The 20,015-nt window shown below is 45.8% G+C and overlaps 1 protein-coding gene across 8 annotated transcripts in view; it reads right to left on the bottom strand.

The window, feature by feature from the left end:
* Positions 1-20,015, bottom strand: part of GRIP2 (glutamate receptor interacting protein 2) — a 498,925-nt gene that overhangs the window by 129,237 nt on the left and 349,673 nt on the right. Inside the window, exon 1 of one of the 8 annotated variants that reach the window (XM_045023873.1) lies at positions 2,033-2,857. The exons of the other annotated variants lie outside the window; for them this stretch is intronic. Within the exon in view, the coding sequence (XP_044879808.1) occupies positions 2,033-2,072 (40 nt within the window). The 5' untranslated portion in view covers positions 2,073-2,857. Of the gene's footprint in view, positions 1-2,032; positions 2,858-20,015 lie in introns of those variants that run through there. 8 annotated transcript variants of the gene reach the window in all.

Genomic DNA, 20,015 nt, shown 5'->3' with positions numbered 1-20,015 from the left:
TGTTTAATCACCACTACCAGTGACCCACTTAGGAGTGTCACATTACACCATCAAAGGGTACCAACTCTCAGGTAGGGGTCTACTTAAAAATAAATAAAAAAATAATCACAAAAACACCACATTTTTTCACAGGTTGGTCACAGCATAAACAGCAAATTTCGCAGATGTGTTCACACAAGTATTGCACTGTTTTACTGTTACACTTGTAAGTCACCCTGGATAAGGATTCTCAAAGGGGCTCTTAAAATTTTTTTTGCTGGGATCCCCTTTGAAAATATTTCAGGCTGACGACACCCTCCATATCCTGCTACCCTTACCTCTGTGCTGCTTCTGGTGTCGGCACTGCCTTCAGAGTGGGTGCCCTGCCAGCAGCTGCAGCTCTCTGGCTGACCAGCTCTGAAGGCCGCGCAGAAGTAAGTGTGGCAATACCATCACCATCCTACAATAGGCTTGCAACCTCCAGTTTGGGTTGGGACCTCCAGTTTGAGAAATGCTGTGATCTTTTACCAAAGTACACAAGAGACCAGATTTCATGGCCCATGATGTGTTTTTCATGACCGTGAATTTGGTAGGACCCTAGTCATCAGTGGCACAATCAGAGGAACTGGAGTGAGACTCACCAACATTTCATATAAACTACAGGACATCCGCCCACTGGTAACCACTTTGCATCACTAGATATCAACCAGCGGAGGCGAAAAGTCCTATATCCCATACTAATTCTCAGAGCCAATCAGGGTCCTACCAAGAAGTTTCCAGAAGTCTCTTCATGTAGTGCCTGCATCCATGACCTGTTAGAGCAGCTTCTCTCTGCCTAGAGAGAGATACTTCAATGGTTCAATCAGCTTGAAAAATGGACATCTTAACTTGCAGATTTCCACTTACTACCTCTCAGTATCTAACCTCCATTAATGTTATTAGCCATCACTTAAGCAGGGTAAACTGGCTTATGCCAGCTTCATTTTATCCTTTTATGGAGATCTAACAAGTGTATGTTATAGATTTTGGAGTGGAGGGAGGAAGAACGTAGCATAGTTTTTTCAGATTGATTGACCTGGGTTCATTCATTCAGGAGGTAGGGAAGAAGGCATCCCCCCCACTAGATTGCTTCAAGCAATGCAGATTTATTTGGAATCCAAAATAACCCCTTTCTCCAGGCTCTGATGTTTTTGCTTTCACAAGGGGGGTGGGGGAAGAATACTTCATGCAGCATTATAAATGAAAACTACAACAAGCAGGGCTGTAGCATGCAACCACCAAAGTGCTCCAACATTTTAACCCCAGTACATTTTCAGGACCACCCCATTCTGAAGGGCCTGGTGCCAGGCTTCTGGATCCAGAGCCTCATCCTCTTAAAGCCTTCATCTCTGCACAGGAATATGGGGGATAAAGGAGGCCTGTTTGATCCATATTAGTAGTTTACAGCCCTGTATGTCCAAACAGGGGTTTATCATCATCTTAGACTAGCAATTTTCTAGTGAGAGCCAACATCATTATGGTAGGCAGTGTAACAGTAGGTTAGACCTGTGACACAGAATGGTGTCAGGGATCCAGCTCTACTCAGCAGGGTCCATTACTAACAAACATTAACACACACATCTCAGCTTTTATACACCTTGATCTTTAAAGTAACAAAAAAAAAAAAAAGAGAGAACAAGAGAGTACAGAGTTACATGAAGCCTCCATGAAACGTAATTGCCATACAAATGTTCACAGAAGAGCAAATACAATATTTTGGGTGTCTTAAGAGCACACCGTACACCACACAGCTTTTAGTCAGATAAGGGATAAGAGGAGAGGCAGAGTGGTATGTACGGTGCTCTCCAATTGATACAGAGAGAAATTCTTTTCAGAGGAGCAGAGGCACATTTTACAAATCAAAGCAGTTAAGTCAGAGTAAACACCAAGCTCTTTTGAAACACTCCAGTAAAGGTGGCCATATATTGGTTATTGGGTTTGATAGTAGTAAAAAGAAATCAAGTGACATGAAAGTAAACTGGTGGGGGAGGGGGGAAAATACAGGCTCACTCACCGACGTCTGACTGCAAATCCTTTTTCAGTCCACAAAGCATGTTTGCTATTATCTATCAAAGCATTCAGCTAATTGCAATACCAGCTCCTTTCTGTCTCTCCCTGGCTGTACTGGAATCACTTCACAGCAAGCTCACTTTCGGTCTGTCTCCCACAGCAGAGCAGCGTTACAATGCGCTCTATGCTCCTCCACTTAAAGGGAACAAAGTCCTATTGACTCCACTTTAGGAAGACTCCCAGCAAATGTTGCCCTTCCTTTAATAAAATTCTAAACAGGGCTAGTTAAAATGAGAATCTCAAGATCCAGTCTGGTTTGACAACAACAACAAAACCAAACCAGAGGCTAAAGGATTTTTAGCTGTTCTTAAAAATCCAGCAATAGATCTGTCAGACTGGCCACTCGGCATTTGTGGAGCACAAGTTCTAAATGCAATGATTAAAATGAACAGCTGGTTGAAGGAGCAGCGACAGCTGAGCACTGGCTCGCTGGCAGATGCAGCAAACATGAAGCACACACTTCATTCCCAGCAATGTTCCAACTTGTACCATCATTCCACATGGGCAGTGTCCTTGCCCTTTGCACAAAACCTTTTGTCCCGCAGCAAAAAATCCTGGAGATGGTGAAGCTCCTGCCGTGGAGGAGATTCCCTTCTGTGCCTCCAGGATCTTTCTGTGCACGATCCCAGTGGCAGAAGTTGGACGGCAGCTAAGCCTTATGGAAATCTCCAAGTTGCAGCAGCATTTCCGAGCATGGGAATAGGCTGAGACTGCAGTACTGCTTGGCAGGCTTTCCTTTCCCCCACCCTCTTTGGCAAATGCCTAGAGAGCTTCCAGCACCTTTCAAGGCAATGTCAAGCTGCTGTCAAAGCATTCGACTCCCTCCCCAAAACTGAGCGCAAGAGAGAAGGAAGCTGCAATTCTAGGTCCTGCCTACTGCATTTTCTGAAAACTCAATTTAACCCCTTCTTGGAAGGGCAGCCTGGCAACCTCTGCATGTTTCCTTTGCTCAGTTTAACTCTCTCTGGAGAGGAGAAAGGATTAAGATTTTTGGGGTGGGGGTGGGGGGAGGCTTTGGTCACAAGTGCACCAAGGGACAGAACAGATCTGAAAGATCTGACTTTTGCCCGAATCCCATATAGGGTGACCATACAGCAAGTGTGAAAAATCGGGATGGGGGTGAGGGCGGGGGATTAATAGGAGCCTATATAAGAAAAAAAGACTCAAAAATCAGGACTGTCTCTATTAAAAAAAAAAAGAAAAGAAAATCAGGACATCTGGTCACCCTAACCCCATATACGTTCTGGAAATGGAGAAAGGGCAAAAGGAACATAAGCTCTCAGACACTTATAGGAAGAATAGTAATGTCTGCAATTTGAGTAGGCAGGATACAAGATAATATGGTGATCAAGTCTCGTGCTTAGGGCATAAACTGATCAACAGCAGGGAATTTTACCCTCTGCTATAGGATGCTTGGCGTGTTACACTGAAGCATCAGACACGAGTCACCGGACAAGAAATTGTTGTAACAGACCAATATTCCTACAAACTGCTTCCTTCCGTTATTGGGCCAGGAGCCACACATGCTGTCCTGTGAGAATGACTCTGTGTTCCTGCCCCACTTTCTTCTAATGCTGAACAAAGGCTGTGCTGTGAAGTCAGAACTTCTCCTATTCCATGTCCCACACCTCAGGTCCAGCCTACACTAGAAGAGCACTTGCTGGGATCGCTGTCTTGGCAGACACAGCTTAAGAGTGCTTTTGGCGGCATAGCTCGTGCCTAGGGCCCTACCAAATTCACGGTCCATTTTGGTCAATTTCATGGTCATGGAATTTTTAAAATTGTAAATTTAATGATTTCAGCTGTTTAAATCTGAAATTTCACGGTGTTGTAATTGTAGGGGTCCTGACCCAAAAAGGAGTTGGGGGCGGGTCACAAGGTGATTGTAATGGGGGTTGCGGTACTGCCACCCTGACTTCCGTGCTGCTGCTGGCAGCAGTGCTGCCTTCAGAGCTGGAGAGCGGTGGCTGCTGGCCAGGATCCTAGCTCTGAAGGCAGTGCCCTGCCAGCAGCAGCGCAGAAGTAAAGGCAGCATGGTATGGTTTTGCCACCCTTACTTCTGCGCTGCTGGTGGTGGGGGGCTGCCTTCAGAGCTGGGTGTCCGGCTAACAGCCACTGCTCTCCAGCTGCAAAGCTCTGAAGGCAGTGCAGAAGTAAGGGAGGCAATACAGCAACCCCCCTAAAATAACTTTGTGATCCTCTGGCAACTTCCTTTGGGTCAGGACCCCCTATCTGAGAAACGCTGGTCTGTGAAATCTGTATAGTATAGGGTAAAAGCACACAAAAGGCCAGACTTCATGGGGTGAGACCAGATTTCACGGTCCGCGATGCGTTTTTCATGGCCATGAATTTGATCGGGCCCTACTCATGACTTATGCTAGTTCTCCAAACAAAATAAGGCATACATTTGCAAGAGGTTTCTTGTGGTGGTAGTGGTTTTGTTGTTGTTTTCTTGCTAGTATAACTGCATCTACAGTAGAACTTTTGCTAATATAACAATGTCATAACCAACGTTGTACTGACCAAAAAAAGTTTCTAGTGTAGACCTGGCCTAAATATTCAAGATCCCTGTGGGCTTAGCAGTGGAGTGTGAACAAGTGGGCTTAACGGAGGGAAGCCTAAACTTTCTGCTGGGATTGAAGTGCTGCAACATCTTTATCTTGGCATGAAGGCAGCTGCTTTGTGCTTAGATGCCTTACACAAAAGAGATATAATTAGTAAAACAAACACATGATATTTTGGTCCACAATTTGTGTGGGTTTTTCTTTTCTTTTTTTTTTTAAAGTTCTGTTTGACAATAGATGTAGTTAGTAATTGAGCTGAAGTTTGTAATTACAAATCTTTTCATACTGCTATTAATGTTTTTGCAGTGGAGAAACTGTGTCTTAAAAAAATTATATTGTGCTATACTTGAAGATTTCTTTTTAAGCAACAAATATAATTAGAAGCTGATAATTTGAGGAAGATGCACTGTGTTGGTTGCAATGAAATGGACATTAAATCTACAATAGATTGCTTTTAAAAAGTATAAATACCCTGATATGTTTACTGCCGCCGTCAAAATGATCAGCTATTGAAAAAGGACAACCATAGAGGACGTGGGAGGGGGGTAGAAGAAAGAATGAAGATATTTACTTTATGGATACAGGCCAATGCATATAAACACTATGCCTACTTGAAATTGATGACAGCAATATTTTATAGTGGAAGTGAACAGCTTGAATCTCTTCCAAATAATAATAATAATTTTTTTTTAAAAGTACACCACATATGTGGAGACCAATTATGCAGCCAAAAAATATATATAGATCTTCATGTTGTCATGTATGGTTACCAGAAACGTTAGTATGAGGCATCAATCTAAACTGTGGCTGGATGAACCAAAGCAATAGTAAGTAGAGCTTTGACTTGTGATAATCTACACATCCTCTGCCTCTTGACAGTAACTTTGATTGAAGTGTCCTGAATTAAATAGCTATCCAACCATACTCCTATACTGATGTATGTATCGAAGTGCCTAACAAACAAAAAAAGATTCTTACTGAAACTGGATGCCAATTGGGATATTTTAGCTTGAGAGAAATAAGTGAATTGAATAGTAAATGAAATACCAAAAACCTTTTACAGGGAATTCTGCATTCTTAGTACTCCCAAAACTTCCACTAACTTTTGTGAAAATGTGGGCTGTGTAAAGAATGCAAAATCAGGCCTCACATCTTATTTCAAATGCTAAGCTGAAGACAGCACAACTTCCAGACAGCTTCATCACAAAACTAGATTCCATGGTCCATAGTAAAACATTTCCCAGTCCAGCTTCTTGAGAATTACACACTACTACACCTGGATGAAAGCCAGCTGAAAGGCCATTAAGTTTATGTAAAAGGGCAATTTTTTCTCAGGGAGAGGTGGTCCCTAGAGAAATCACTCACCAGCCATCTGTTTAAAATTTAGTTTGCACTAACTATTGGCCAGCAGCAACCAGGAATATCTAGATTTGCATATATTCACAAAGAAACATAAAAACTGTAAGTTTATACCTGCCATTTCTAGTCTTCCCACCTCTGAAATTTTGTAACCAATCACTGAGCACCATCTAGTCCAATGTAAAGTTCACTAAAAGTAAGTTCCATTGGCTCTAGGTTGGCTTGGCACATTGTAAATACAGAATACACTTTACACAAACAATAGACATGGGGATAGAAGTGGGCAGAGAAGCAGCTTATTCAAAACATTGATATGGTTCTCTGCTGTGAACCACCGAAGTTTGCTGCCCTGTGCTGATCCAACGCATATTTAACAACGTGCGTCTCCCCCTCCCCCCGATCCTACAGCAATGATCCAAACCCTGTGTGACATTACAGCAAAATATTGTAATGGCCGATCAAGGAAAAAATACACACTGTGTTTGGAAAAATATAAAAGTATCTTATATCACTCTACGGTAGCATATCCCAGGAGATTCTCCAAAGACAGCTACATTGCTGCTGTCCAACAAACAGCAAGCACAAAAAATGGCAAGTAGAAAACACATTGCATAGGAGACACAGAATCTGACCACACGTGAACCCATATTAGCAGCAAATGAAGTGCTTGGGTTAGGGCTGCTTTATAAGAAAATGATCCAGAAACTTTCAGCTAAAAAGATGAAGTTCAAGAGAGTTTGGATGATCTCCCACACCCCCAATCCTTGTTTTTCCCATTTACATAATATCGATCTATGGTTTCACCTGGGACAGGAGATCCAAAATTGCCACTTTTTGTCTCGGTCATGCTAGAAGTGTAAGAAATACTGGACATCTCAGAAGAAAGCCAGTTATTTGTGAGACCTCCCAACCCCGTTTTGCATAATAAAGAGGTTCAGACAGTTTAGATAACGAATCCCAACCTCACCCATTTTCGGAGGTTTGCCCACCTCTCCCTATATATTATTAACAGGAGTGCCTACCTGGTTACCTAACCAGCAACCACCTACTGTAATTACTCCATTCTATTGCCACAGAAACCACACTTAGCTAGCCATGCTTCTTTAAAATAGCTGGACACCTATGGGTCAGATTCAGACCTGTTAATGGGGAAAGCAGATGCAGAGTTTTAGCTACATAGAGCCAAATTGCAACACACAACCACTAATTTTCTTCCCATGAGCAAAAAGCCTTGATCTTTAAAGACGCCTTGTATCCAAGAAACCTAGATACAGAGCCAGAGGACAAGCATTTCTGTATTGCTCTATCCATTAAGAGCAAATTCCACCAGCTAGTCTTAAAAGCAAATTTATTATCAATAAACGGATACTACACAATAAATTGACCCATCTAATAGGCAGTTAAGGCCCTTGCTTCACAAAGACATACAGGCTGTTAGAGCACCAAAAGGGAGAGTATTTTAAGGGGCTGCTTTCTGAACCCCCAATCTATTTTCCTCATCATTAAAGGGAAATTAAAAATAAACTACATTTTTCCTCCTTAAACAACAACAACATTCACATCTATCGTTGCCCAATAGCAACGGCTGTGTCTGTGGGTGGGAGCAAAAAGGAAATTGAATAGGGGATGCCTCCCAGGAGTGTGATTAATGGCGAAAAAGGAGTGCTGCAGTGATCCCCACATCTGACACTGGCTCATGGAAGTTCGAGGATTACGCATTTCACATGTCTGCCAGCCATCCCTACCGAGGCTGGGATGCACATTAAGGCCTTGTCTACACTACAAGACTATTTCGAATCAACTTAGTTCGAATTTGTGGATTCGACCTTATGAAGTCGAATTTGTGTATCCATACTAAATACACTAATTCGAATTTCTGAGTCCACATTCACGGGGCCAGCGTCGACTTTGGAAGCGGTGCACTGTGGGAAGCTATCCCACAGTTCCCGCAGTCCCCGCTGCCCATTGGAATGCTGGGTAGAGCCCCCAATGCTTGCTGGGGGGAGAAATGTGTCGAGGGTGGTTTTGGGTAAGTGTCGTCATTGAACCGTCAATCACAACCTCCCTCCCTCCCTCCTTGAAAGCGCCTGCGGGCAATCTGTTCGTGCACTTTTCTGGTCAGTGACAGCGCGGACGCCACAGCACTGCAAGCATGGAGCCCGCTGCGATCATCGCCGTTTTCTCCTCCTCGCACTTTATCGTCCACCTCTTCCACAGTCAGCTGATGAGAAATTGGGCTACTTTTCAATGGTGCTGCAAGCACTGGGGGACCATAGGGGACATTTTGCAAACATCAACGTCAGGTGGCCAGGCAAGGTTCATGATGCGTGTGTTTTCAGGAACTGTGGGCTGCTCAGACGCCTGCAGGAAGGTAGTTTCTTCCCGGACCACGAAATAACTGTTGTGGATGAGCAGATTCCTAAAGTCATCCTCGGGGACCCAGCCTGCCCGCTAATGCACTTGCTCATGAAGCCCTATACAGGCGCCTGGGACAGCGACAAGGAACTCTTCAAATACCAGCGAGCAGCGTGACCTGTGACTGTTCAGTTTCTTTACAGAGAAGCTGAACCTGCCCCTGTTTCTTTACCCACTGACTGTTGACTCTCCTCTTCGGTTACATACCCCGTTCACCCCGTTTCCCCCACTTCCAACACACGTGTAAAAATAAAATACATGTCCCATTGTTACTGAAGAAAGGTTTCTTTATTCATGACTTTGTGTTAAAGGGTTGAAACTGGGAGGCAGACTGTGCTGGGTAGGGTGTGCGGTGATGTAAAGACCGCCTCTAAACTCAACGAATGACAGGCTCCTGCTCCTAGAGCGGTCCGCAGTGCCGGAATGCTTCTTTCAACGGAGCCTGCCATCCCTCTTTTTTGAATTCTGTGTGCGGGGGAATATGTGACCTTGTGGCGGAGGAGTACGGATACAGATTCCTCTGCTGCGTGACTCAGCGGTCCAGGACAAGGACCGCTGTATAAGATCTGTAACCGCCCTCCCCCGCTACAAAGTCACATCCCCCCCGCCCACACAGAACCTGGAAACCACCTCCCATACTGACCATGGTGCCTACTGACTGCACTGTGTGTGTGACCCGCTGCTGATCCTGCCCCCGTGTCTGTACCCTGGGAAAGGTGACTGTCCTATGCAATTAACAACCCCCTTCCCCATGCCCCCCATTCAAACACAGTCTTCTTTGAAAAAACATGATGGAAACAGTAATTAACAGCAAAGTATTTTTATTACTTAAGTAGACACTTAGGGGATGGAACTGGGATTGGGACTTGTGTGAGTCCGGAAGGGAACGACTTCTGCAAATGTAGGGTATGAGAGCTTTTGGGTACTTGAGCACTCTGCTGGGGTGCAGTGACAGTTTACACGGCCTCTGGCGCCCCTCCTTCTGGTTATTTTGGGTGAAGGGGGTATGGGACTTTGTGGCGGGGGAGGGCGGTTGCAGATACACTGCAGGGGGGCTCTGTCCTCCTGCGGTCCTGCAGAACATCCACAAGGCGCCTGAGCGTGTCCGTTTGCTCCCTCACTAGTCCAAACATTGTTTGAGTCGCCTGCTTGTCTTCCTCACGCCACCTCTCCTCCCGTTCGCTGTGTGAGCGCTGGTACAGAGAGACCTGGTCCGCCTCGGCTAGGTAGCAGCCCATACGTTCCTCGAACATCTTGTCCCTTGTCTTTTTCTTTCTCCGCCTAATCTTTGCCAGCCTGGGATGCTGTGGCAAGTCTGGAGACAGTGGAAGCTGTGAGATGGGAAACAGGGAGTGAATTCCTTGCAAAGATACATTTTTGCGAACAATTAACTGAGTCTAGTCTGTCTCTGTGAATTCTGGGTTGAGACCCTTGTGCCTGCTGGGGCACAAATAATTTTCGCGGTGGATTCTGGGTAAATGTCGCCAGTCATTACTTCCTCCGGGAAAGCAACGGCAGACAATCATTTCAAGCCCGTTTTCCCAGAATTGCCCTGGCATACGCCATAGCGTGGCAACCATGGACACTGTTTTGCCTTTTGTGTATGTCACCGTATGTGTACTAGATGCCGCTGACAGAGGCGGGCCAGCAGCGCTACACAGCAGCATGCTTTTGCTTTTGCATGACAGCTGAGATGGTTACCAGCCATATTGTACCATCTACCATACCATAAATTGATAATAAGATGGTAATAAGATGGGCATGGTTACCTGTCCTTTTGCACTGCACCATTTGGTGCTGTCATAAGTGCCCCTGGCCGAGCAGCCAGGGGCGCAAAAGCAAAAATTGGGAATGACTCCCTGAGTCAATCCCTCCTTTTTGGTATCTAAAAATAGAATCAGTCCTGCCTAGATTATGGGCAAGTGTACTAGAGAACCACTGTATCATAGAACCAGAGAGCACAGCTGCTCTGTGTCCGATCCTGCATAAATTTGGAGCTGTATGCTATTCACAGGGGGTGCTCCTGCAACAACACCACCTGTTCATTCTGGCCTTCCCACAGCCTTCCTGGGCTACCATACCATTGTCCCACCACTTGTGTGATGAAGTAATAAAGAATGCAGGAATAAGACACAGTGACTTGTTTGTGAGAAATGAGTGGAAGGAAGCCTCCAGCTGCAATGATAGTCCAGGCAGGACATTAATTACTGTGGATGAAGGAGCCCATCATCCCTCTGCTAGTCCAGGGGCAATTCAATCTTTTCTTTACACAGGAAGGGTGGGGGCTGATGGAGCTCAGCCCCCTGTTGCAATGATGAGGACGGTTACCAGCCATACTGCACCATCTACCATGAAAAATTAGGGCCATGCGCCCTTGATCGACCTCACAGATGCTAGTACGCATGGTTACCAGTCCTTTTGCACTGCCCCATGTGCCAATAGGCTGATGATGAGGACGGATACCAGTCGTTTTGTACCATCAGCCATCCATAGCGTGGGGGGAGCAAGGATGTTGGTGTTGAGTGCTGCACCATCGCGTCTATCTGCAGCATTCAGTAAAGATAGGGTGACATGTAAAAGAGTCAACAGAGGATTGTTTTCACTTCTGGTGGTGGGTGGGGTGTGTGCGCAAATTGCCGAACTATGCCCTGACCCACCGCAGACACTGTGTTTGACCCTAGAAGCATTTGGAGCTCATCCAAGAATGCAAATACTTTTCGGAGACAGCAGGAACTGTGGGATACCTTGCGTCCTCATTCCCCCCTCCCTCCATGAGCGTCCATTATATTCTTTGGCTTTCCGTTACGCTCATCACGCAGCTGCGTGCTGAGTCTGTGCTATGCCGTCTGTCCGTGGATTTATTAAAAATACTTTGGACCAGGCGCACCATAACAGTAATTCCACTACTTAGATGCATGAGTCTCCTAGCGAGATCACCGTGAGGACGGGCACTGAAGGAGATAGAGAGCGCATGCTGCGTGAAATCTATCATGAACCACGGACCGATGCAGCCGTGCTCGGGGAGGCAATGCTCCCTGAATACCGCATGAAAGCCTCGCGCGGAAAAGGGTGCTATCACGGAGCACCCAATAAGGCAGCTCTCCCCAGGAACCTCCTGCTGATGCTTATCGATTAACGGAAGGAGAGCTTCGTGGAGATCTCCCAGGAGGATTTCTGTTCTATCACCATATATAGAGAGACCTCCTTCTCACACACTTCAGATTCCTGTTATATTAAGAATAAAAGTTAACATGGTTAAAGCACTTACCGACTGCTCCTTCCCCTGATTCAGGATCCGGGTTCATGGCCGGGGAGGATTGGTAGGGGATCTCCGTGACGGTGATGAATAGATCCTGCTGTCGGGGAAACCAGCGTTGTAAGCGCTCTCGCCTGCCTCGTCCTCCACAAACACTTCCTCATCTTCCCCGTCCGTGAACATCGTCGAGGAACTGTCCGTCGACACTGTCCCATCATCAGAGTCCATGGTCACTGGTGGGGCAGTGGTGGCAGGCTCCGTAGCGTCCGTTTGCCGCTTTGATTTTTTGGTAGCCTTGTCTGGGCTCCTTGGTTTTCACGCGGCGATGCATTGCATGACGGCTGTATCCTCTGTCTGGATCATGGCTTTGGAGACCTTCTCGTAGGTCTTTGCATTCCGTTTGTTGGAGCGCAGCTCCGAAAGCACAGACTCCTCGCCCCACACACCGATCAGATCCAAGAGTTCCCGGTCAGTCTATGCCGGGTCCCTCTTTCTATTCAGAGATTACATGAACTCCTCTGCTGGAGAGCTCTGCATTGCTGCCGGTGCTGCTGAGCTCGCCCCGATGTCCAACCACGAAATGAGATTCTAACTGTCCAGAAAGGAAAAGGAATTCAAATTTTCCCGGGTCGTTTCCTGTGTGGCTGCTCAGAGCATCGAAGCTCGGACTGCTGTCCAGAGCGTCAACAGAGTGGTGCACTGTGGGATAGCTCCCGGAGCTACTAAGTTCGATTTGCATCCACACCTAGCCTAATTCAAGCTAGCCATGTCGAATTTAGCGTTACTCCACCTGTCGGGGTGGAGTACCAAATTCGAACTAAAGAGCCCTCTAGTTCGAATTAAATGGCTTCCTGGTGTGGACGGTTGAGCGGTTAGTTCGAATTAACGCTGCTAAATTCGATTTAAAGTCCTAGTGTAGACCAGGCTTAAGATAATAGACTCTTATTCAATATCAACCTCCCCTTACATTACTGTAAGTGGAAGATCAGATTTTAATAAAAACAACGCCCCCCCCCACACACACACACACCCACACACATTCAGAAGCCAGAGGCCATTTGGAGTTACAATGTTCCTGGTGAATTCAAACACATGCTGCACTAATAAAATGGGGGCAGACATGTCTTTCCTCTTTCACATGCATAACTTTGCCAGGGGAAATTGTGTGCAAGATGCATTTAAACAAAAATAGGATAGAATTCATCCCAGGACAAACTCCACTGGCCTCCTGGGGTTTACACCAGGTATGGAAGTACCAGCCCAGCTTCCCCTACTTGATCCTGCATTCACGCCATGACACTCAACTTGTGATAGCTCATTTTTCAGGCACCCTGCCTCTTCCAGCGCCCCCCATGGACCCCTTAAGAACTGCATGCAGGCTTTCATATGCACAAAACACCCACTGTCTGGAGCTGGTTTAACAACACACACCGTTCTTAATCTTCAGGGTCCCAAAAAAAAGCCCATCACCACACGAAGGTCCATACTTCGCTCTGGTGTCTTCTCTCACCACCAAAGCTCCTCTTCTTCTGTCCCAGTCTGGTCTCACAACCTGTCCTCCCAGCTCTTCCCATCTGGAGCTGAGCCTTCCAGCACTAGCCTGCGGGCCCCCCAAATGTCTATACCCCCAAATTCCATCCAGGTTACCCACAATAGCCTCCTGCTCCTGGGCTGCTCTGTGTCACAACTCCCTTGGTCTCAGGATCTTCCCTGCAGGAGCTCTTCACACTCCCTATAGTCTCTCTACACTTTCCTCAGCATCCCCCCTTCATTGCAGCTACTTCCTGCTTTTCATAGGGCAATCACCCTGATCTCTCCCAGGTGCGACTCGCGTATTCAGGGATGGCTAGCCCCAGTCCTCCAGCAGTGAGCCGCCCTGTTACAGAGAGACAAGGTGGGTAACAGAGTCAAGCTTCTGAGTCTCTCTCAAACAGAACTTGGTCCAATAAAAGATATTACCTCACCCACCTTGTGTGTCATATCCTAGGACCAACAAGGCTACAACACCACTACATATCCTGTTAGAAACATTCAACTTGAAATGGACTAATTTTAAAAAAACACCACCGAGAATATTCTCACAGATTAACATAAACCTACCTAATTTATTGCCTAACATTTTAATAGTTTTTTCCTCCCTGTCCCCTGCTGAAGTTTAGAAACATCTTTTGGGTAGATTGAAGAGTACTACCACCAAATACGTTCAGGCCCACCTCTCCATCCCCTTGCCTTCCTCTCTATGCACTCACCTGCCTGCTGCCTCTGCAAATTCAGCTTTGGTGCTGCCATTCCTGGAAAATGTTCCCTTGCAGGGCATGGAGAAAAAAAAGGGAGCATGAGTACACCCTCCAGAGCAGGGTGAGAGTGAAGTCAGCAGGCAAGTGAATGAGATAGGAAACACAACTGCCCATCGCAAAATAATGGAGCTGGACTACGTGAAACACTGTCAAATGGGCGTAGTAACCAAACCAGAAAAGCTCTCTCCCCTCACAGTTGCCGTCAGTTATAATGATCTTGTGGTTACTTTTAACAATAAAAGTCAACTTTTTCAGGTAGAAAATGTGCTTTTAATTAGAAATGACAATTTATAAAACAAACAGTCATGGCAGAGGCGGAGTAGCGTTTTGTACATGCATGCCCCACTATTAAAGAGGAACTTTTACAAAAGCCCCTGGGGTCTGAACATTCCACTGTGATGCGTCAGATTGTTTTGTAGCACCAGGCAAAATTAACAACTTCAAATGTGGGCCAAAGATCATAAATTATAGGATACAACTCTTGTGCTGATGTTGCAGCTACAGTGAAACCAGCGTCACGGACCAAACGCCTCCAACAAGGAATTGTCTTAAACCACTTCATGGTGTCTCCCAAGTTTCTGTGTTTAACTTTTTTTCACCTTTAATTAGAGGAACAACTAAATTAGGTGTTCAAGGTCAAATTACAGTTTTAAATAAATCAACTGCCCAAGAGTTAATTCCCCAACTTCCCCTAGCTTAAAGATCTCTGTAGTGGGAGGACATGTTCTTCTCATTCTAATACATGTGGCTTATGCGTGAGGTGTTTCTCCTTCTACATGGTCAATCTGAAGTGGGGAATGAGACAAGAGACTGGCCTGGTGTGAGTACAGACCCTGCCCTGTTGTTTATGCTCAGTGCAGAGCTAACCGGAAGAGGAAGCACTAGTTTGAGAGAAAGGCTAGTTCCCAGCCCTCCTTCCCAACCTGCAATGACGCTACTGCTCAGGCAGTAAGAAATAAACAGAGCAGAGCTCAATTTGCTTGTGCTCCATAGAAAATGAGAAGTGTTTGTGGGAGAGGGCAAGTTATGTCTAGTATGGCGCCCCAGAGGGTATCCCACCCCCTCCTCCCTGCCCGAAACTGAATATCCTGTACAACGTTCAGGTACTCAGAAGCTGCCATTTGTCTCTGAACATGAAAGTTGCATTGTTTTCATTTGATGCAAGAAAAGATGCTAAGTTTGGAAGAGTAGGATATATTGGAAGACTACAGAAAATGACTCTTGATATTAAGGAACAAAGCACATTTAATGGGTAGCTCTTGAGACAGATTGGACGTGTGCATAGTAATGTAGGGTTGGAAGAGATTTAAAGAGGTCATCTAGTCCATTCCCTTTGTTTAGGCAGAATTAAGTGTCCCTAGACCGTCCTGGAGAGGAATTTGTTTAACTTGTTCCTTATAACTTCCAATGATGGAGATTCCACAATCTCCCTAGGTAATCTGTTCCAGTGCTTAACTACCCTTTGTGACTGACCCAGACCAGTTGGGTACAGGAGTCTGGTAGAGGGCAAATATACTGGGCACTGGATGAGTAGTTTTCTGTTCCCTGAGTGACCAGAGCAGGGGCTGCACTAGAGTAATCAGGAACCTGCTAGAACCAATCAAGGCAGGCTAATCAGGGCACCTGGGTTTAAAAAAGGAGCTCACTTCAGTTTGTGGTGTGCATGTGAGGAGCTGGGAGCAAGAGGCTGACAGTGAGAGGGTGTGCTGCTGGAGGACTAAGGAGTACAAGTGTTATCAGACACCAGGAGGAAGGTCCTGTGGTGAGGCTAAAGAAGGTGTTTGGAGGAGGCCATGGGGAAGTAGGCCAGGGAGTTGTAGCTGTCATGCAGCTGTTACAGGAGGCACTATAGACAGCTGTGATCCACGGGGCCCTGGGCTGGAACCCGGAGTAGAGGGTGGGCCCAGGTTCCCCCCCAAACCTCTCAACTCCTGATCAGACACAGGAGGAGTTGACCCAGACTGTGGGTTCCACCAGAGGGGAAGATCACTGAGGTGAGCAAATCTGCCAATAAGCGCAGGACCCACCAAGGTAGGAGGAGGAACTGTGTCACACCTTAGAGTTGAAAAGTTTTCCTAATGTCTAACCTAAATCTCCATTGTTCCTCCTCAGCCTTCTCTTCTCTAGGTGCTCCTCCCTTACCTTGTTCTAATGCCTTGGGCTGTCTTCTGCTCTCAATGCAGAGTTGCACAGCAGTATGGGAAGTGTTCTCACCCTCCCTGCCAAACACATTGTTTTCCATCTGTCTTGCAGCATTGCTCTGGATTCTATAGCACTCATATGGACTTCTCTCCGCAAAGAGTTGGCTCAGCTTGGGCATTGGGGGGGTGAACTCACCAGTGCCTTGAGGCCTTTTTGTGTTAGCCTCATTGGCATAAAAGGCCTGCAAAGTAGTCCATAAAGTCTCTCTAGGAATACCTTGATATGGGGGAGAGGCATCCCACTTCCCTGAAAGGCCTCTGGCCAGTTCTACTCCTACCCTCAGCAAAAATGCAATATTTGCTGGTCCAATCTTTGCCCTCTCCCCCCCAGTTATCAATACAATAAAATCCCTTACAAAACTAGGGTGAAAGGCCATAAAATTGTCTTGTGTAAAGTACATTTTATACAGCCCAGACTTAACGGATTCCTTTTTGTATATAGTGTGGGTAGGAGCTTCAAAAGCTCAACGCTGACCTAATGGGACTGCCATTCGAGGCACTGGGAGTTTAACCATTGACTTTGCAATTAAGCTTTTGAAAAGTAATCACTTCAGCATGAGGCTGATCCCAGTTGCTTGTTGGATCCCTACATTTTCAAGGCCATCTCCCCTAGAGACTTGGAGTACGGAGAGAAGGTGAGACTTACATTTATTGATGTTAATCCTCAAGCCCCCAGCCCCATCCCACCCTCACTCTGCCTCTTCCTACCGAGAACCAGCCTCCTCCTCCAAGCGCACCCCATCCCTGCTCTTCCCCCTGCCTCCCAGTGCCTCCTGCGCCCCGTGGAACAGCTGATTGTGGCAGGCAGGAGGTGCTGGGAGGGAGGGAGAGGAGTGGATTGGTGGGGCAGCAGGTGGGTGGGAGGCACTGAGGGGGCAAGCGGGGAGCTGACTGATGGTGGGTGCTAAGCACCCACTAATTTTCAGCACCTATGCCTGAAGCAGGTATAGAGCTTGCACATTACAGCAGCTTCTTTTCCTAGACTAAATCGTGTGTGTGTGTGTGTGTGTGTACACACCTGCTTTAACCTTGTAAATAACTCATTTCTTTTTCCTAGTTAATAAAATTTTAGTCAGTTTATTATAGGACTGGCTACAAACGTTGTCTTTGGAGAGAGATCTGCAGTGCAGTTGACCATGGGTAAGTGAATGGCCCTGTGGAACTGGGAGTAACCTGAATATTCAAGTATCAGAGGGGTAGCCATGTTAGTCTGGATCTGTAAAAGCAGCAAAGAGTCCTGTGGCACCTTATAGACTAACAAACGTTTTGGAGCATGAACTTTCATGGGTGAAAACTCATGCTCCAAAATGTCTGTTAGTCTATAAGGTGCCACAGGACTCTTTGCTGCTTTTACTGAATATTATTGGGACTTTTTTTGGTATAAGAGACTATCACAAAGGCAAGTTTGCCTGGGTGGGAAGAGAGAATCATAGGACTGAAAGGGACCTCAAGAGGTCTTCTAGTCCAGGGGTCCTCAACTTTTTTCTTTCTGAGGCCCACTCCAACAAGCAATAAAAACTCCATGGCCCACCTGTGCCAAAACTACTGGTTTTCTGCATATAAGAGTCAGAGCCAGCAGTAGGGTAGGTAGCAAGCAGGGCAATTGTCTGGGGCCCCATGGCACAGGACCCCCCCCCCCCACAAAGCTAAGTTGCTCAGGCTTTGGCTTCAGCCCCAGTGGCAGGGCTCTGGGCCCCAAGCTTCATCCCCATGCAGTAGGGCTTTGGCTTTCTGCCCTAGGCCCCCTGAAACCTGCTTGCAGCCCCCCAGGGGAACCACTGATCTAATCCAGTCCCCTGCACTCAAGGCAGGACTAAATATTATCTAGTCCATTGTAGTTTAAAAAAAAAAAAAAAGACAGATTCCACAACCTCCCCAGGCAATTTATTCCAGGGCTTAACTAACCTGACAGTGAGTTTTCCCTAATATCCAACCTAAACCTCTCTTGCTGCAATTTAAGCCCATTGCTTCTTGTCCTGTCCTCAGAGGTTAAGAACAATTTTTCTCCCTCCTCTTTGTAATAATTTTTAGATTTCACCAGTTTGAGGTTTGTGCCCTATTTCTTAACAGTCTGTCCTGAGGCCAATATGTTCATGAGCTACTTCAGACAGCTTGACTCAAAGGTCCTCATGAATTGGTAAATTCTGTTTGGCCACAGTTCACTTGGACACGTCTCTCTCTCTCCACATCTTGGGTGGGGTATATGGCAGAGTGGGAAACGACCAAGTGGGCATTGAATTTAATACTCCAGTTATAACACTCATTGCGGCATTAAGCTGCGCATCCAGAGATTTGGTATGTGAGTTGCTGGCCCAGTCTGGCGGCAGAGGCCCTGGAGGTTTTTCACCTTCCTCTGCAGCATGGGGCACGGGTCACTTGCTGGAGGATTCTCTGTACCTTGAGGTCTTTAAGCCACGATTTGAGGATTTCAATAACTCAAACATAGGTTAGGGGTTTGTTACAGGAGTGGGTGGGTGAGATTCTGTGACCTGCATTGTGCAGGAGGTCAGACTAGATGATCATAATGGTCCCCTCTGACCTTAAAGTCTATGGTGTGCTATATATTCTGTGGTTGAGCAGATGAGTACTAGAATTGCTGTTTGACATGTGTGCACCTTGGCACCCCGTATTGTGCATGAGTGTTTGAACGAGGCTCATTATTGGCATGTCATTCCTGATGAGCTTTAAAAATAAATAACTTTTGGACAGAACCTTGACCTTTTATTTATATCCAAATACTTCTGATAAGGCTTATTTCATACCTGGTGATCACAAAAGGTGACATGAGGTGGTTTCTTGGCAGCTTTGTTGTTCAGTGAAAGGCTGTTACTGAAGTATTGGAGGTATTGGGGCAGAGCTTTCAATATTGAAAGTATTCCACCATTTTGAAGTCAGTCGAGAGGATGTTGCCAATAGTGGTGAATAGTGCCAATAGTACTGCCAGAGGGACATCAGCAGCATAAGTGAATGTACATGCAATTGTCAGGTAAGTCATTATTATTTACACCACTGAATAGGTCTCCAACCATGCTTGTCCCTTTGGGCCAAAATTCTTCAGAAATTCAGGAGAATTACAGTCCTGGCCAGCAGCTTTTCTGCTTCTAGTGGCTAGAAGAGCCTCATTTATTTCTTCTATAGCAGTGGTTTTCAATTTTTTTTTCATTTGTGAACCCCTAAAAAAATTTGAATGGAGGTGCAGATCCCTTTGGAAATCTTCGGCAGTCTGCAGCCCCACCCAGGGTTCCATGCACCACTGGTTGAAAACCACTGTTCTACAGCATATGGAGATGATAGTGGTGAAGTTGCAGCTCTTTTCTGAACTTCCTGTATAACCATTTTATCAGTTTAGGTCTTTGAATTATGAAGACCAACAATAATATTGGCCATTGCTGTCAGTCGATGGTGTTTTACGGAGTCAGTGGCTCCAAGCTTATGGAGCAATGCTCAGGTTTCGCAAACAGAATGAGGAAAGTCAAGATCCTCCACTATCTCATTCCATCTCTTCAGGTGAGCATAGTTCAGTGACTATTAGTCCTTTTCCATTGAATGACATATTATTGTAATAGAACTGATCAAGAATTTTGCATTGGAATGGATTTTGAAACAGAAAATGCAGTTTCCATATGAAAATTATTTTCCATCAGGAAAATGGAAATGACCTTTAATTTTCAAGTCAGTTAGATTCAAAAGCAGAATATTTCCTTTAACTGACTTAATGTTTTGTGAAAATGATTCAAAACATTAGACTGACTTATAGGAGGGGTCATTCAGGCTCCATTCCATCTAATGGATTGTGCTCCCTAGAGGACTAGATCTCCCATAATGCAATGCAGAT

The sequence above is a fragment of the Mauremys mutica genome, chromosome 7 (assembly GCF_020497125.1).
Source record: "Mauremys mutica isolate MM-2020 ecotype Southern chromosome 7, ASM2049712v1, whole genome shotgun sequence".
NCBI lineage: Eukaryota > Metazoa > Chordata > Testudines > Geoemydidae > Mauremys > Mauremys mutica.
This window is presented reverse-complemented; position numbering and strand designations above follow the sequence as displayed.